General features: G+C 39.4%; 1 protein-coding gene across 1 annotated transcript in view; it reads right to left on the bottom strand.

Annotated features, from left to right (window-relative positions):
* Window positions 1-15,125, bottom strand: part of prkci (protein kinase C, iota) — a 146,246-nt gene that overhangs the window by 95,769 nt on the left and 35,352 nt on the right. Inside the window, exon 2 of the mRNA XM_072572095.1 lies at window positions 9,732-9,853. Coding sequence (XP_072428196.1) covers window positions 9,732-9,853 — 122 coding nt within the window. The remainder of the gene's footprint in view (window positions 1-9,731; window positions 9,854-15,125) is intronic.

Here is a 15,125-nt window from a genome sequence, read left to right on the forward strand (position 1 = left end):
ACCTATTTACAAAGGCAATATCCCATGTTCCCTGTCAAGCTCAAATCAACTTGCTCCACTGCTGTCAATGGTTTGAAAATGTATCAATGTTTATATGTTTTTGTTTTCCTTTCAATACAGTACCATTTAGTAGATTTGCTTAGTTTATCATGTTACTGTGACTGTAGACTTAGTGAGAATTACCCCAATTCACATATATTAAATTGAGTGAGGTTTCTACCCATCATTGTCTTTGCTACAAATCAGATATTAGCATGTTCACAGCTCTTAGCTAATTATGTATATGCTACCATCAGTCCTTTAAAACACCACATCTGTTTTTTTTCCCAATTTCCTGAGAATTAAGTGAATTTATGTATTTTGTTTCTGAACAGCAAAATTCCAAGATGGCACAGGTGATGAATCATTTAATGGTGATTTCAATCCTACAGATTTACATCACAAGTTTCACAATACGAACACCTTGTCACTTAACACAGTACATGGGCTCTATATGCATACAATTAAATATTTATAACTGACATCAATATTGCTTCTAATCAAAACACTGATTTCAGTTAGAATCAGTAGAGAAAAGTCCAGTTTGCTCAAACAAAGTGAACTTAAATTATACTGTTGATTGTAATCCTGTAGGCTCCACTTGGAATGGAATATGTATGCGTGCAGGTGCCAAGCAAGGACTGTACTAGCCTAGCCATATCCTGAACACGTAGAAGAGATTTCAGACTCATCAGTTAGGCGCCCACAGAAATATTGACATGGGCTCATGGCTATGACGATGTTCCGGGTGGGTCAGTATTTTCAAAGATCGGATCACAGGAGTAAATAAAGATCTCTGATTGTTTCTTTACATAAAAGTGCACTAGAAACATGAAATATGTTCAAAGCCAGTAATTTGTCATAACATTAACAATGAGTCACATTTGTGTAAGTTACTTTAATCTCCCCCATAAACCACACTGGGTGTCCTCAATCTCAGAATGTGGTGCACGTCCCTTAAGCACGTCCCCCACTTCCTCTATGAAGTTGACCTACTCCTACATATGGGAAGATCCATCAGAAGTTATTTTTCAGTATTGTTCCAAATTATATTTGAATCAGAATATAACTTAACTCATTAATACTTTATCTTTGCAGCTGTCACATTTCCTTTAGAAACACCAGCGTATTGAGATGAAACCATCAATCCATTATTCAGGGTCAGGTCCCAGGGAGATGATCACTGTTATCCAATGGTTTGAACAATACACTTCCTTTATTGCACATCTGCACATCATTTCTACAATTCTACAGACAAATGCAAATATTGGTCACCAAAATGAACAGAGTGTTTATGAAGAGAGATGCAATGATGCCCAAATGTTTCACAATGTGGAAATACCAGTGTTGAAGTCGGGGTGGACAAAGTCAGAAGTCACAACACCAGGTTTTAGTCCAACAAGTTTTTTTGAAACCTCAAGCTTTCACATCACTGCTTCTTCATCAGGTGAAGTGAAGACTTTGCCTGGCGAAGGAGCAATGCTTATGATTTCAAATAAATCAAATGTTTCACAATCAATATTGATGAACAAGCATATCACCAAAATTCTAAAATTTATTACATAGGATCAAATTAGATTTAACTATGTCAGCCTGTCCACTGATTTTCTTATTCCTCTTCTGCAAACTGATTTTAAAGATCTGAATGTTTAACTGGATGATAGGTAACTCAACTAAAATGATTTTCAGTTCTCCAGTTTTATCCAGAAAATGCATTCCACTTAACTGGTGAGAATATCACAAATCATAGCCTCAACAGAAGGAAATGCTTAATAGATGCTCATTGTGTGGAATCCAACCCCTACAATACCAAATGTAGCAGTTTAAACGTTATGATTCATGACTTAATTTTATGAGAGAAGATTCAACACCTGGTCAGGCTGCCATTTAAACCATAGCGGTGGCAGCTAGCTTCAGATGATACAGCCAAAGAATGGAAAGTACCCTTCTTTGCAGGACTCTTGATACAAGCAGAAGTATTATTTGAAGTGCTGTCAACTGAACAAATTGAATAGTTCACTCTTGCCTCCAAGTCAGCATTTGTGGAGGGGTAACCTCACCAAAAACTTAAAAGACATAATCTAAATCTAACTCCAATGCAATACCAAATTACACTAACTGAAGCACTCAGGTGAGAAATTTTAAAAAAGGCTATTTAAAAATATCCATTGACACTATTTGAAAAACAGCATGAAAATTCTACTGGTGTTCAACGCAATGTTTGTGTCTCAACCACATCGCAAGCACATTAACTGGTCATTTATCTTGATGCGTCATTCAGCTCCAACTGGTCTGGAAAATAACACATTTAACTTCTTTATTCAAGAATGTTGGGAGACAAGAAAGAAGATCACTTATTTCAACAACTGTAACAAGGATATTCCTGGAATCCATTATGAAGGAGGCCATACAAGGATACGTCTTCATCATGGGATCAGGCAGTGTCAACATGATTTTGTAAAAGGGAAGTCATGTTTAATTTACGAACATGACAGTTTAAGAGTAGGTCATTCATCCAGAAGTGCCAAGTGAATCATCCATCTCAGCCTCCTTCAGTGGTGCCTAGCATAATAGATACTAGTCTTCAGCCAATTCGATTCAATTCGTGATATCAAGAAATGGTTCAAAACCAGAGATACTGCAAAGGCTACAGGCCCTGACAACATTCCAGCAAGAGTACTGAAGACTTGTGCTCCAGAATTTGCTGCTCGTCCAGCCAATCTACTCCAGTACAGTTACAACACTGGAATCCAATCGACAATACCTCGGTGTATCCTGATTTGGAGATGCCGGTGTTGGACTGGGGTATACAAAGTTAAAAATCACACAACACCAGGTGGAAGTCTAACAGGTTTAATTGGAAGCATTAGATGTTATATTACATTGCAAACTTTTGCTATAAATTCTGTGCCTTACAATTGTGTACTCCACAACCACCTGATGAAGGAGCAGCGCTCCAAAAGCTAGTGCTTCCAATTAAACCTGTTGGACTATAAACTGGTGGTGCGATTTTTAACTAGGTATATCCTGTTCACACAAAAAAAAGCAGGGCAAATCCAACCCAGCCAATTACTACCCCATCAGTCTACTCTAGAACATCAGTAATAGTGATGCAAGGTGTCATCAACAGTGCTATCAAGTAGCACCTGCTCAGTGACACCCAGTTTGGGTTCTGCCAGGGCCACTCAGCTCCTGATCGCACCACTGTCTTGGTGCAAACATGGACAAAAGAGTTGAATTCCAAAAGTGAGGAGAGAGTGACAGTGCTTGACATCAAGGCCACATTTGTTTATGGTATCAAGGAGACCGAGCAAAACTGGAATTAATGAGGACCAGGGGAAAACTATCCAGTGGTTGGAGTCATATCTGACATTTCGGATATTGGTCATGGTTATTGGAGCTCAGTCATCTGAGCTGCAGGACATATCAGCAGACATTCCTCAGGGTAGTGTTCTAGGCCCAACCATTTTCAGCTACTTTATCAATGACCTTCCCTACATCATACAAGAATTGGGGATGCTCACTGAGAATTGCACAATGTTCAGCACCATTTGCAACTCTTCAGATGCTGAAGCAGTCTATGTTCAAATGCAATAAGATCTGGACAGCTTGGGCTGACAAGTGGCAAGTAACATTCATACCACAGAAGGATGTTGTGAAACTTGAAAGGGTTCAGAAAAGATTCACAAGAATGTTGCCAGGGCTGCAAAATTTGAGCTACAGGGAGAGGCTGAATAGGCTGGGGCTGTTTTCCCCTGGAGCGTAAGAGGCTGAGGGGTGACCTTATAGCGGTTTAAGAGGTCATGAGGGGCATGGATAGGGTAATTAGACAGGGTCTTTTCCCTGGAGTGGGGGAGGCCAAAACTAGAGGGTATAGGTTTTGTGTGTGAGGGGAAAGATTTAAAAGGGATCTAACAGGCAACATTTTCACACAAAGGGTGGTGCGTGTATGGAATGAGCTGCCAGAGGAAGTGGTGGAGGCATCTGGAAGAGAACATGAGTACAAGAGCTTCGAAGGATATGGGCCAAGCGCTGGCAAATGGGACTAGATTAATTTAGGATATCTGGTCGGCATGGATGAGTTGGACTAAAGGGTCTGTTTCCGTGCTGTACATCTCTATTACTCTATGGTACAAATGCCAGGCAATGATCATCACCAATACATGCTAATCTAATCTCTGACCCTTGACACTCAAAAGGTGTTATCGTCACTGAATCCCCCACTATCAATATCCTGGGGTTATCACTGATCAAAAACTCAACTGGACTTACCACAAATACAGGTTCAAAGCTTGGAATACCGTGGCGAGTAACTCATCCCCTGACTCCACAAAGCCTGTTTACCACCTACAAGGCACAAGTCAGGAGTTTGATAGAATACATCTAACTTGCATGGATGAACGCAGCTCCAACAACAGTCAAGAAGTTTTACACCATCCAGGACAAAGGAGCTTGCTTAATTGGCACTACATCCACTCCTTCCCACACCAACACTCAGTAGCAGCAGTGTGTACTATCTACAAGAAACTCACCAAAGATCCTCAGACAGCATCTTCTAAACCCATGACCACTTCTATCTAGAAGGACAAGGGCAGCAGCAATGTGGGAATACCACCACCTTCAAGTTCCCCTCCAAGCCGTTCACCATCCTGACTTGATACTTGTGTCCTGAAAATGTATTTTTGTGATATTTTGTAAGATTAAGATTCTGTAAATCCCACTTAAAAATAGAGCTAGTCTGACTCAAGATGGGGACACAGACAGACTTTAACCTCACACCTTTAAATGGATTGTCTGAGCTGAGATAACATTTTATTAGAAAACCTGATGTTATCTTAAGAATGAGACTTAAAAGGAGTTCTGGGATTTACATATTAACAAACCGAAACAAGCAAAACCATTCCAAAAGATGAAAGACTTAATCTAAGTTTGTTTAATATATTTCAGCCACATGACATTGTAACCTTTTGCTATAAATTCCGTGTCTTATGGTCCTGCTCCATAACCAGCTGATGAAGCAGCAGCACTTCGAAAGCTAGTGCGTCCAAATAAATCTGTTGGACTATAGGCTAGTGTTGTGTTATTTTTAACCAAGGTAAGTAAGAAAGTTGTGAAGAGGTGATAAGGTGTCTACTTGTGAACGTGTCAATGAGAAAACTTGGAAAATTATATTAAATGTGGGCAAATGTGAACTTGTTCATTTTACCAAAGAGAATAGAAAAGAAGTATAATATTTAAAATGAAGAGATTGCAAAACTTGGTGCTACATTGGGATCTACAAATCTTGCATCACAAAGTTAGCATGCACACATACAGCGATGATCAGGAAGATAAATGGAATGTAGGGGTTTATTACAAGTGGAATCAAATAAATAAAAATCAGTAAGTTTTACTGTAGTTGCGTATGCCACATCTGAGCCCTATGTATAGTTTCGGTTGGCTAATTTGAGAAAGAACAAAAACGTTATTAAAAGCAGTTCAGGAATCACAACTTATTCTGGTGATTTCCAAACAGGAAAGTGGAGCCGAGAGCACAATCAGATCAGAATCAAAGCATTGATTAGTCTATTCCTGCTCCCAAGTCTCACGATCCTTTGTTGTTTCTGACAGCTAACTATATCGAAATTGGCTGCTGCATTTTCTTACATGACAATAGTGACTATACATCAAAACTATTTTAATATTACAAAACACTGGCTGTCAAGGTTGTGAACCATACAATTTAAACAAAAGTACACACTAACTATAGCAAGAAATCAAATTCACTTTAAGCAATCAAAAGGCTGTTCCAGATTTTAAGAGAATTGTTAACTTGAAAAAAGATCTCATTGATAAAAAGATATCCAAAATCCTGACTTTAAACTACAAGGTTTCAACAATGCTCTGATCAGTAACATTCGAGGTTTCTTCTTCAAAGCTCTTCTGTTTCTCTAATTGTTAACAATGTCAGTACTTGCATGAAGACAAAAGAATCCCTTTTATCACACTATAATCTCTCATAGCATTCATAAAGTTTACCATTCTGTAACATTTTGAAAAAACTCCCATGTATCTTTTCTTTCTAACAGTTATTTCACTTTTGCTTCTGTCCTTTTGCCCTGCCACTTCATTAAAACAAAAAAATCAACTTGTCCTTGCACCAGAGAAACAGAGGCCACTCTCCTTAAAGTGTTTTACTTCCTTCTAACTCAATTGGTATTCACCAGCCATTTAGCCCAGAGAAACAGCAATGTCTTCTGCACACACAGTGCTTTGCCACTAATCATTTTCAGACAACGCTGAAGTATTTACACTCTTTGGCAGCCAGAAGTGCCAACTATCAGGGTCTCCTTCTCAGATCCCCAACAGCACAGATGCCAGTCCTCAAGCAATTCAATTCACTTCACATGTTATCAAGTAATGGCTGAGGACCACTGGATACTGCACAAGTTGGGGACCCCAATAACATTCCACCAGCACAACAAAAGTCTTGTTCTCCAAATCTAGTCACACATCTAATAAAGTTGTTCCAATACAGCTCCAATACTGACATCTTCTCAACAATGTAGAAAAACACCCAGGTATATGCTGGGCTTTAAAATAAATTGTTGGCATTCTTTAACAAGGCATTTGTTGTCATGTGCTTTCGGATAACCTACTTGTTCAGAGGAGATTCCTGTTTGGGTTCATGACTATTAGGTTGCAGTGTTTGCTTTGGATGGTTATTTAGAGTAGTTGGTGACAATAGTGAAAGAAAGCAGATCACTGTTCAGCTCTCCTGATTTTTGGAAAATTCTTGCTTTTGGTCTAATGTAGTACCTGGGCACTGGTCCAGCTGCTCTCGCATTAATTATCCCTGAAAGGGGTCCTCGATATTGCCTGAACAGTGACAACTGCAAGCGTTCACAGAAATCAATTTTGTGTGCCAAATCATCAGACCAATAGCCATACAAACATCTCAAACTTTATCCTTTTTGCCTTCAAAAGGTGAGACATATTGACTAAAAGTGAATTCCTGCTAACATCTATTTCTTTCCTTTTACTTGGCACGCACGGAGATTTTGGATTATTCAGTTGTTACGAGAGAAATATTTAGAAGGATAACATTTACATTGCACAACAGTACCGTTGGTGTCCCTTCACTCCAAGTTTTGCAGTACTTCAAAAACAGCAGCTGCACCAGCTACTTCAAAGTCGTTAAGCTTGAGAAACAAACATTAGTCTAACCAGCAAATTCCACAAGCTATGAACAAATTTTAAAACTAAAAGTTTCATAGAATCCCTATGGTGTAGAAGCAGGCCATTTGACCCAGCACAGGCCATCTGAAGAGCATCGCATCCAGACCCACTACTTAGCCTATCCCTGTAAACCCGCATTTACCATGGTTAACCCACCTCGCTTACACATCCCAGGACACCATTGGTAATTTAGCATGGCCAATCCACCTTACCTACACATCTTTGGGTGGTGGGAGGAAACCAGAACATCTGGAGGAAACGCATGCAGACTTGGGAAGAATGTGCAAACTCCACACAGTTGCCCAAGGTTAGATTTACACTGTCAGGCAGCAGTTTTAACTACTGAGCCATTGCACTGCCTGTTGTGTCAATCATGTCAAAAAATTCTGCATCTTTATTTTTAACTGTTATAAAACAAACCATTCAATCATTTTGACTTTATTAAAGATTCTTGGTTAATTGTTTTATTCTGTCTAAAATCAAAAAATCAAACAACTGAGTATTTAAGGAAACAGGTAAAACAATTAAATTCATGCTTTAACCCATATCTACAGAAAGATACCTTAGTCAAAAAATATAATACATAACTTTGATAATTAAGCATGTGGGTTTGTGGTAAAAATGAAAATGTATCAAAAATATAATAAGTATATTAAGAATAAAAGGATAACTAGGGAAGAGTGGGCTATATTAAAAGCCACAGTTGTAATTTGTGCATGGAGCCAGAGATGTGGGTAGAATTCGAAATGAATACTTTGAACTGGTGTTCACGAGTGAGAGCACAATAATGTGGGTATAGAAATCAAGGCGGCCTGTGGTATACTTAACCAAGTTAGCATAGACACAAAGATGGTCCTGAGTGGTCTGGTAGGTTTACAAGATACGTACATCTTCAGGACAAGATGAAATGTATCCCAGGCTGCTAAGTGAGGCAAGGGAGGAATTAGTAGAGTTTCAATTCCTCCCAGACCACAAGAGAAATGCCAGGAGGGGAAGAGGGGAGCCAATGTTGAACTGATATTCAAGAAGGGATCGAGAGATAAACCAGGAAACTACAGGCCAGTCAGTCAGTCTAACCTCAGTGGTGGGGAAACTATTGGAAGCAATTCTGAGAAATGGAAGAGAGGCAGGAATTAATCAAAAAACAGCAGCTGTCATTTTTTATTGAGGGGAAGTTGTGTCTGATCAACTTGATTGAATGTTTTGGAGATGCAACCAAGTGTGCAGATGAAGGCAATATCTTTTTAATGTATTCTATGCAGATATTAGTAAGGCTTTTTAATGAAGGACCCTAGCAGAAACTACAGCAAAGCTAAAAGCCCACAGGATCCAAGGAAACTTTGCAAGTTGGATGCAGGAATGCTTAAATGGCAGGATGCAGAGGGTGATGATCAAGGGGTCTTTTGCAACTTGAAATGTACATCCAGCGGGACTACGCAAGGATCGGTGTTGGCACGCGAACTATTTAGATATGCTTGCTGGTGGGTTGATCAGTATGTTCGCAGATGATGCAATAACTGATGGGGTGATGAATGGTGAAGATAGCCTTAGATTACAGGACAATATAGGCAGGCTGGTCAGTTGGGCTTATCAGCAATGAACAGAACTAAATCTAGATAAAAGTGTGATATGATGCACATGGACAGGACAAACAGGCAAGGTAACACGAAGAACAATAGGACCCTTGGATGCACAGAGGTCAGTGGGACCTCAATGTGTACATTCACTGATCCATTAAAGCAGAGAGAGACAAGTAGTTAAGTCAGTTCAGGAGGCATATAGGATATGTGCCTCTATGCACCAGCTAGTAAAGTTTAAGAGCTGGAAGTGATGCTGGAACTAGGCAAAGGATCAGTTGTGTGCAGTTCCTGAATCCACATTATATAATAAGGATACGAGTGCACTATTCAGGAGATTTACAAGGATGTTGCCTGGGCTGGAGAGTTTTAATTATGAAACGAGATTGGATAGGCAGAGGTTGTTTTTGTTGGAGCAGAGACAATGGAGGGGTAAGCAAGACTGAGATGAATAAAATAGAGGAGCACAGGCAGAATGAACAGCCAGAATATGTAGATTGAAGCAAAGGAGCGAGAGCTTTAAAGGGAAAAGAGGTAAACAATTTCTCCCACTGAGAGGAGGGTGAGAAGCTGGATTTCACCACCTACAAAGGGTGATAAATGGAATGATGGTTTCTGCATCTAAGAAATATTTAGATGTGCACTTGCAATGCCAACTTTGGTCAAGTGCTGAAACATGGGATTAGAATAGTAAGATCCTTGTTTTTAACTGGTTTAGACTCGAAGGGCCTTTTATTATGCTGTAGACCATCAGTGACTATGATCATATGAAAAAGAAACAGGCCAAGATCTTTCAACATATTCCCACATTTTCTTCTACTCCTTGAACTCTAAAAGAACTCTTTGGTAGAAGTGCAAAGCAAATTAATAGTGACTTTGTCATAAAATCCACTGTACCTTCTTCATCAATCCACTTCATCGTGAAGAGTTGCTCATTGTCAAAGCTGCACATATCACGGACTTCAGTGCAAAGATTTTCATATGTGATGGAGGGATCAAAGTGCGTTATCATGATGTCCCTAAGTGAAAACATAATTAAAAGACTAGTAAGAAATAATCAATATTACAAACAAGTATTGCTCTCCACAAATTTTAAGTTACTGCAAAGTCCAGAATAGGGCAGTGTTTAAGGCAGGTTATTTCTTTCCATTCCATGTATGTCACAGAACAGAAGAAAAAAATACAACAGCCTTTTGCCAAGGAACTCAAGTTTTTAGCAAATGTGAGAACGCCACAAGAAACCGGAGAAAGGTATCAGTAGAAGGATGACAACCTTACAGGGAAAAGAAAAACTTATGCCTGCTGAACAGTTTAGAAAACACTAATAATAAATGTCAAAATGCAGCACATCTCAAAATAACCCAAGGATTGGAAATTTAAATCTAAAAGTCTCCCACGACAAAAAAAAACCCAACCATCTGATATGACCCCAACGACAAGTGTGGAATATTAAATCGGTGTTGAGCTTTCATTGTGCATAATCTCAATTTTTCAAAAGTTATTTGCTGTTAAATGTATTCAAAATTATTAAAGAGGTTTTATTTCAGAAACTTTTCATTTTTCTCCCTCTTAGTCCAATCCTTCTTTTCATTTCGAATTTCTTTCTGTTCCTGACTTGACAATTAACCTGCTTTAATTTATGTTTTCTCTTCATCATACATTGTTCATTGTACAATCCTTAATCTGACCCAAAAAAACTACAGATGCTCAAAAGTTGGCAATGAAAACAGAAAAAGTTGAAAACACACTGCACATATCACACCATCTGAGGAGACAAAGATAGATAATACTTCAAATATCTATGACCTTTACTCACTTTTCACAATGCCAGACCAGTTGGGTATTTCCAACATTTTCTAGTTTCCTTTTATATTTCATAACAAAATAACTAACAGACTGCTCCATTCACTCAGGGCCCTGATGTCAGATTTTTATCATGTCAATCCTAACCTACTCACATGTCCAACAACTTATAAGTAACCAAAGTATTTGTTGCCCTGCTGCAGCAAATTATGGGTCATATGTTTGATGGATTAATTTCAGTATGATCACCATCACCACTTATATCAATATAGATTAGTACAAGGGCCCCAAAATCAATAAAACTATTAAATCAATAGTGGATTGTCAAAAGGTATGTTTCTGCTGACACATTCTAGAACTCATTTTTTTTAAATGGAGATTGAATATTTTAATTGAGTAATTTCTGTAGGCATAGGATTGCCTCTCATTCTTCTAAACTCCAGAGAATTTTTTTTAATTCATTCACTGGCTCAGCCCGTTATTATTTCCCATCTCCATTTGCCCTCATCTTTGACAAAATGGCAGTCAGCTACCTTCTTGAACCACCAAAGTCCATTCAGTGTAGGTAAACCCATGATGCTGTCAGGAAGTGGGTTCCAAGAATTTGATCCAGTGAGACTGAAGGAATGGCAATAAATTTCCAAGTCATGATGTTGAGTGGCTTGGAGGGGAATTTTCAGGTGGCGTTGTTTCCACATACAGGCTGCTCTGTTACGATGCGCGTTTCATCAACACAAAATTTGCTGTAATGTGATAGACGAATTACGATGCTTTTTCTACAATACAAACTTTTAAAAAGATTACAGCGCAAACACAAAGCACTGTTTCTCAAGTGTGACTTTTCTACAAAGCAGGGTTGCATAACATACAACCATCAGTTCTTCTAGAACGCAACTGTATCTGCTGCCATTGTCTTTCTAGATACAGGTGTTCGTGAATTTGGAAGATGCCGCTGAAACAGCCGAGGTGATTTTCTGCAATGTATCTTATAGATAGAATGTACTGCTGCTGTGTGCATCACAAAAGGAAGTCAATGCTTGTGGATGTGTTTCCAATCATTTGGATGGTATCAAGCTTTCCGATTGTTGGTGGAGCTGCACTCATTCCGGCAAATGGGCAATATTCCATACTCCTAACGTGCGCCTTGTAAATGGCAGACACATTTTGTGGAGTAAAGGGAGTTATTCACTGCAGCATTCCTAATCTGTTGGCATATTCTTATAGTCATGGTGTTTGAATGGTTGGTCAGTTCAGTGTCTGGACAATGGTAACATTCAAAATGGGGACAGTAAGGAATTTAATGACGGTAATGCATGCGAAGGACCGATAATTAGATTCTCTCTTGTTGAAGATGGATATTGCCCATAATTCTGAGGCAATGAAGTTATTTGCAACTTGGCAGTGCATATCTTAATATTATTGAGGTTTGAGAAGATTTTTTAGCTCAGGCTGAGGTTCTGGGTGTAAGTTTGCTTGTTGAGCTGGAAGGTTCCTTTTCAGACGTTTCGTCACCACACTAGGCAACAACATCAGCGAACCTCCAGATGAAGCACTGGTGGTATGGCCCACATTTGTGTGTATTGGTTTCCTTGGGCTGGTAATGTCATTTCCTGTTCTTTTTCTCAGGGGGTAGTAAATGGGATCCAAGTCAATGGGATCCAAGTCAATGGGATCCAAGTCAATGGGATCCAAGTCAATGGGATCCAAGTCAATGGGATCCAAGTCAATGGGATCCAAGTCAATGGGATCCAAGTCAATGGGATCCAAGTCAATGGGATCCAAGTCAATGGGATCCAAGTGGAACTCTATCAACAAACTCTGATTTGGATCCCAATTACCACCCCTTGAGAAAACGGAGAGGAAATGATATCACTAACCCAAGGAAACCTAGATACAAATTTTAAAAAGGGCCATACCAACAGTGCTTCACCAGAAGTTCACTGATGAAGTTTCCCAGTATGGTGACAAAACGTCTGAAAAACGAACCTTCCAGCTCAGTGAGCAAAATTACATCCAGAATTTCAATATTGTTTCGGTCTTACTGCATTTGCTTAAATATGCTTTAGTATCTGAATCATCATAAGTGGTGCTGAACACTGCAGTCATCAGCAAATATCATCTGACCTTACGATGGAAGGAAAGCAGATGATTTCTGGGCCGAGGATACAACTCTGAAAAACTCCCATAGTGATGTCAAACCTCTAACAATTACAACCATCTCATTCCCACTGGCAGTATTTTTACCATATTTGATAAGATTCAGCCATGATTTCAAGAGCAGTCATTCTAACTTCACCTCTGCAATTCAGCTCCTTTGTCCATGGTTAGACCAAAACTATAATGAGACCAGTGGCCGAGTGGCCTTGCTGGAACCCAAAGTGTCTGTGAACTGATAAGCAAGTGCTGCTTGATAACATTGTTGATAACAGTCCACTTACCAGGTGAGGCAGTAATTGGCTGTGATAGGATATATTCTACTTGTATATAGGACATACCTGGGCAATTTTCCACATTGATAGGTATATGCCAGTGTTGTAGCCTAATCCATTTAGTCTTTAATCACTGGAAAATCACTCCATTTCAGGAATTAGTTTAATGAACCTTCACTTTACTGCTGCTATGGCAACCTTTGTTTTTGACAAGGAGAACAAAACAGCACAAAATACTCCAAGTGTGGTCTCATCAAAGCTCGACATAAAAATGCAGGAAGTTTACTCCTATAGCAAAATCTTGTGATATAGGACAACATATTATGGAAGGATAAAAAGGTTACACTCCAAAGAGGCCATTCAGCCCATTATGCTTGCACCAGCTGAGTGAATAGCATCCCATTCTAATTCTACTATCCAGCACATGGTCCATTGCCTTGCCAGTCACAGCACTTCTGGTACAGATTCAGATTCCTTTTAGATGGGAGCGGGTTTCCACCTCAGCCACCAAACTGTGCAGCAATTTTCAGACATCACCTTCCTACTGATCATCAAATCTGTGGTTTGGCAATTTATCACACCGCCAGAGGAACAGGTCTTCCCTGTCCACTCTGTCCAAACCCCTTGCTACTATGTACACATTTTCTTAATTGTTGCTGGACCTACATACAAACTTATAGTCTTCATAACTCATGAACAAGGACACTCAACATCCTTTAATGCTCAACATTTCACAGCCTTCATAAATCTCCTGTATTTCCTACCATATCTCACACTGCTTGAAAAAGTTGATCGTTAGGTAACTTGTAAATCTTTCCTCTCTCACCTCAAACCTATGCTATTTAGTTTGGACTCCCTCACCTTGGAGAGAAAAGCTCGACTATTCAACTTATCTACGCCCCTCATGATTTTATAAACCTCTACAAGGTCACCCCTCATCCTTCAATGCTCCAGAGAATATATCCCCAGCCTATTCAGCCTCTCCCTAAAGCTGAAACCCTCCAACGCTGGCAACATCCTTATAAATCTCGTCTGAACTCTTTCAAGTTTCACAACATCCTTTTGTAAAAAAAGGAGAGACTAGAACTGAATGCAGTATTCCAAAAGTGGCCTAACCAATGCCCTGTACAGTTACAACATGAACTCTTAACACCTGTACTCAATACACTGACCAATAAAGGCAGGTGTACCAAACACCACCTTCACTACCCTTTCTAATGAGACTCCACTTTCAAGGAACTATGAACCTGCACTTTAAGGTCCATTTGTTCATCAACACTCTCCAGGACCTTACCATTAAATATTTCAGTTGTATCCTGATTTGCCATACCAAAATGCAGCACCTCATATTTATCTAGATTAAACTTATTCTGCCACTCATCATGAGAATGTGTATAGAGTATGAGCAGGTAGGGAAAGAGTTAAGTTTTTGAGTTTTGTGGAACAAGTGGTTCAGCTGAGCATGATGCAAATCAGATAAGAACTTGCAGTTAACAATGGGATGCTGGAGGCAAGGGTAATGGGTTAATAAGGTGGAAAAGCATTCATTATGTAAAGCCATTTAACAATACTGGAAGTGTTCAGTAAGGTCAGTCAACAAGGCAAAAAGTATCCATTATGTGAAGCCAGTTAACAAAGTTAAGAACATTCATGGTATAACAGCAGAAGGTTTAATCTCTACTACTAACACTTGCTACGGTCACCCAATTAATATTTATGTTGCTTTATCTGGATGTTCCTCCCTGTAAAATGACTATATAACTCATTAAGAAACTGCTGTTCAACAGTAGACCAGGAACCCATGTCCCTGCGCATGGGCGATCGTTTTCTCTCTCTCACTCGCTCGTTCTCTCTTTCTCTCGAGGGCAGAGAATACAGGAAGGGAAAACTAGTGTCGCTAAGCGTTTTGCTTCAACTAAAGGGGGAAATGGGACAACAATATTGGCACAGTCGGCAGGATCCAAACAGATTGTTCCAGCTGATCGTAACGTTGATGTCTCAAGACTGATAGGCCCACAAGGTACGATTTTAAACCTTGGTCCCTTTGTAGTCCTATGCA

This window comes from Chiloscyllium punctatum, chromosome 6 (genome assembly GCF_047496795.1).
Source record: "Chiloscyllium punctatum isolate Juve2018m chromosome 6, sChiPun1.3, whole genome shotgun sequence".
In the NCBI taxonomy this organism is placed as follows: domain Eukaryota; kingdom Metazoa; phylum Chordata; class Chondrichthyes; order Orectolobiformes; family Hemiscylliidae; genus Chiloscyllium; species Chiloscyllium punctatum.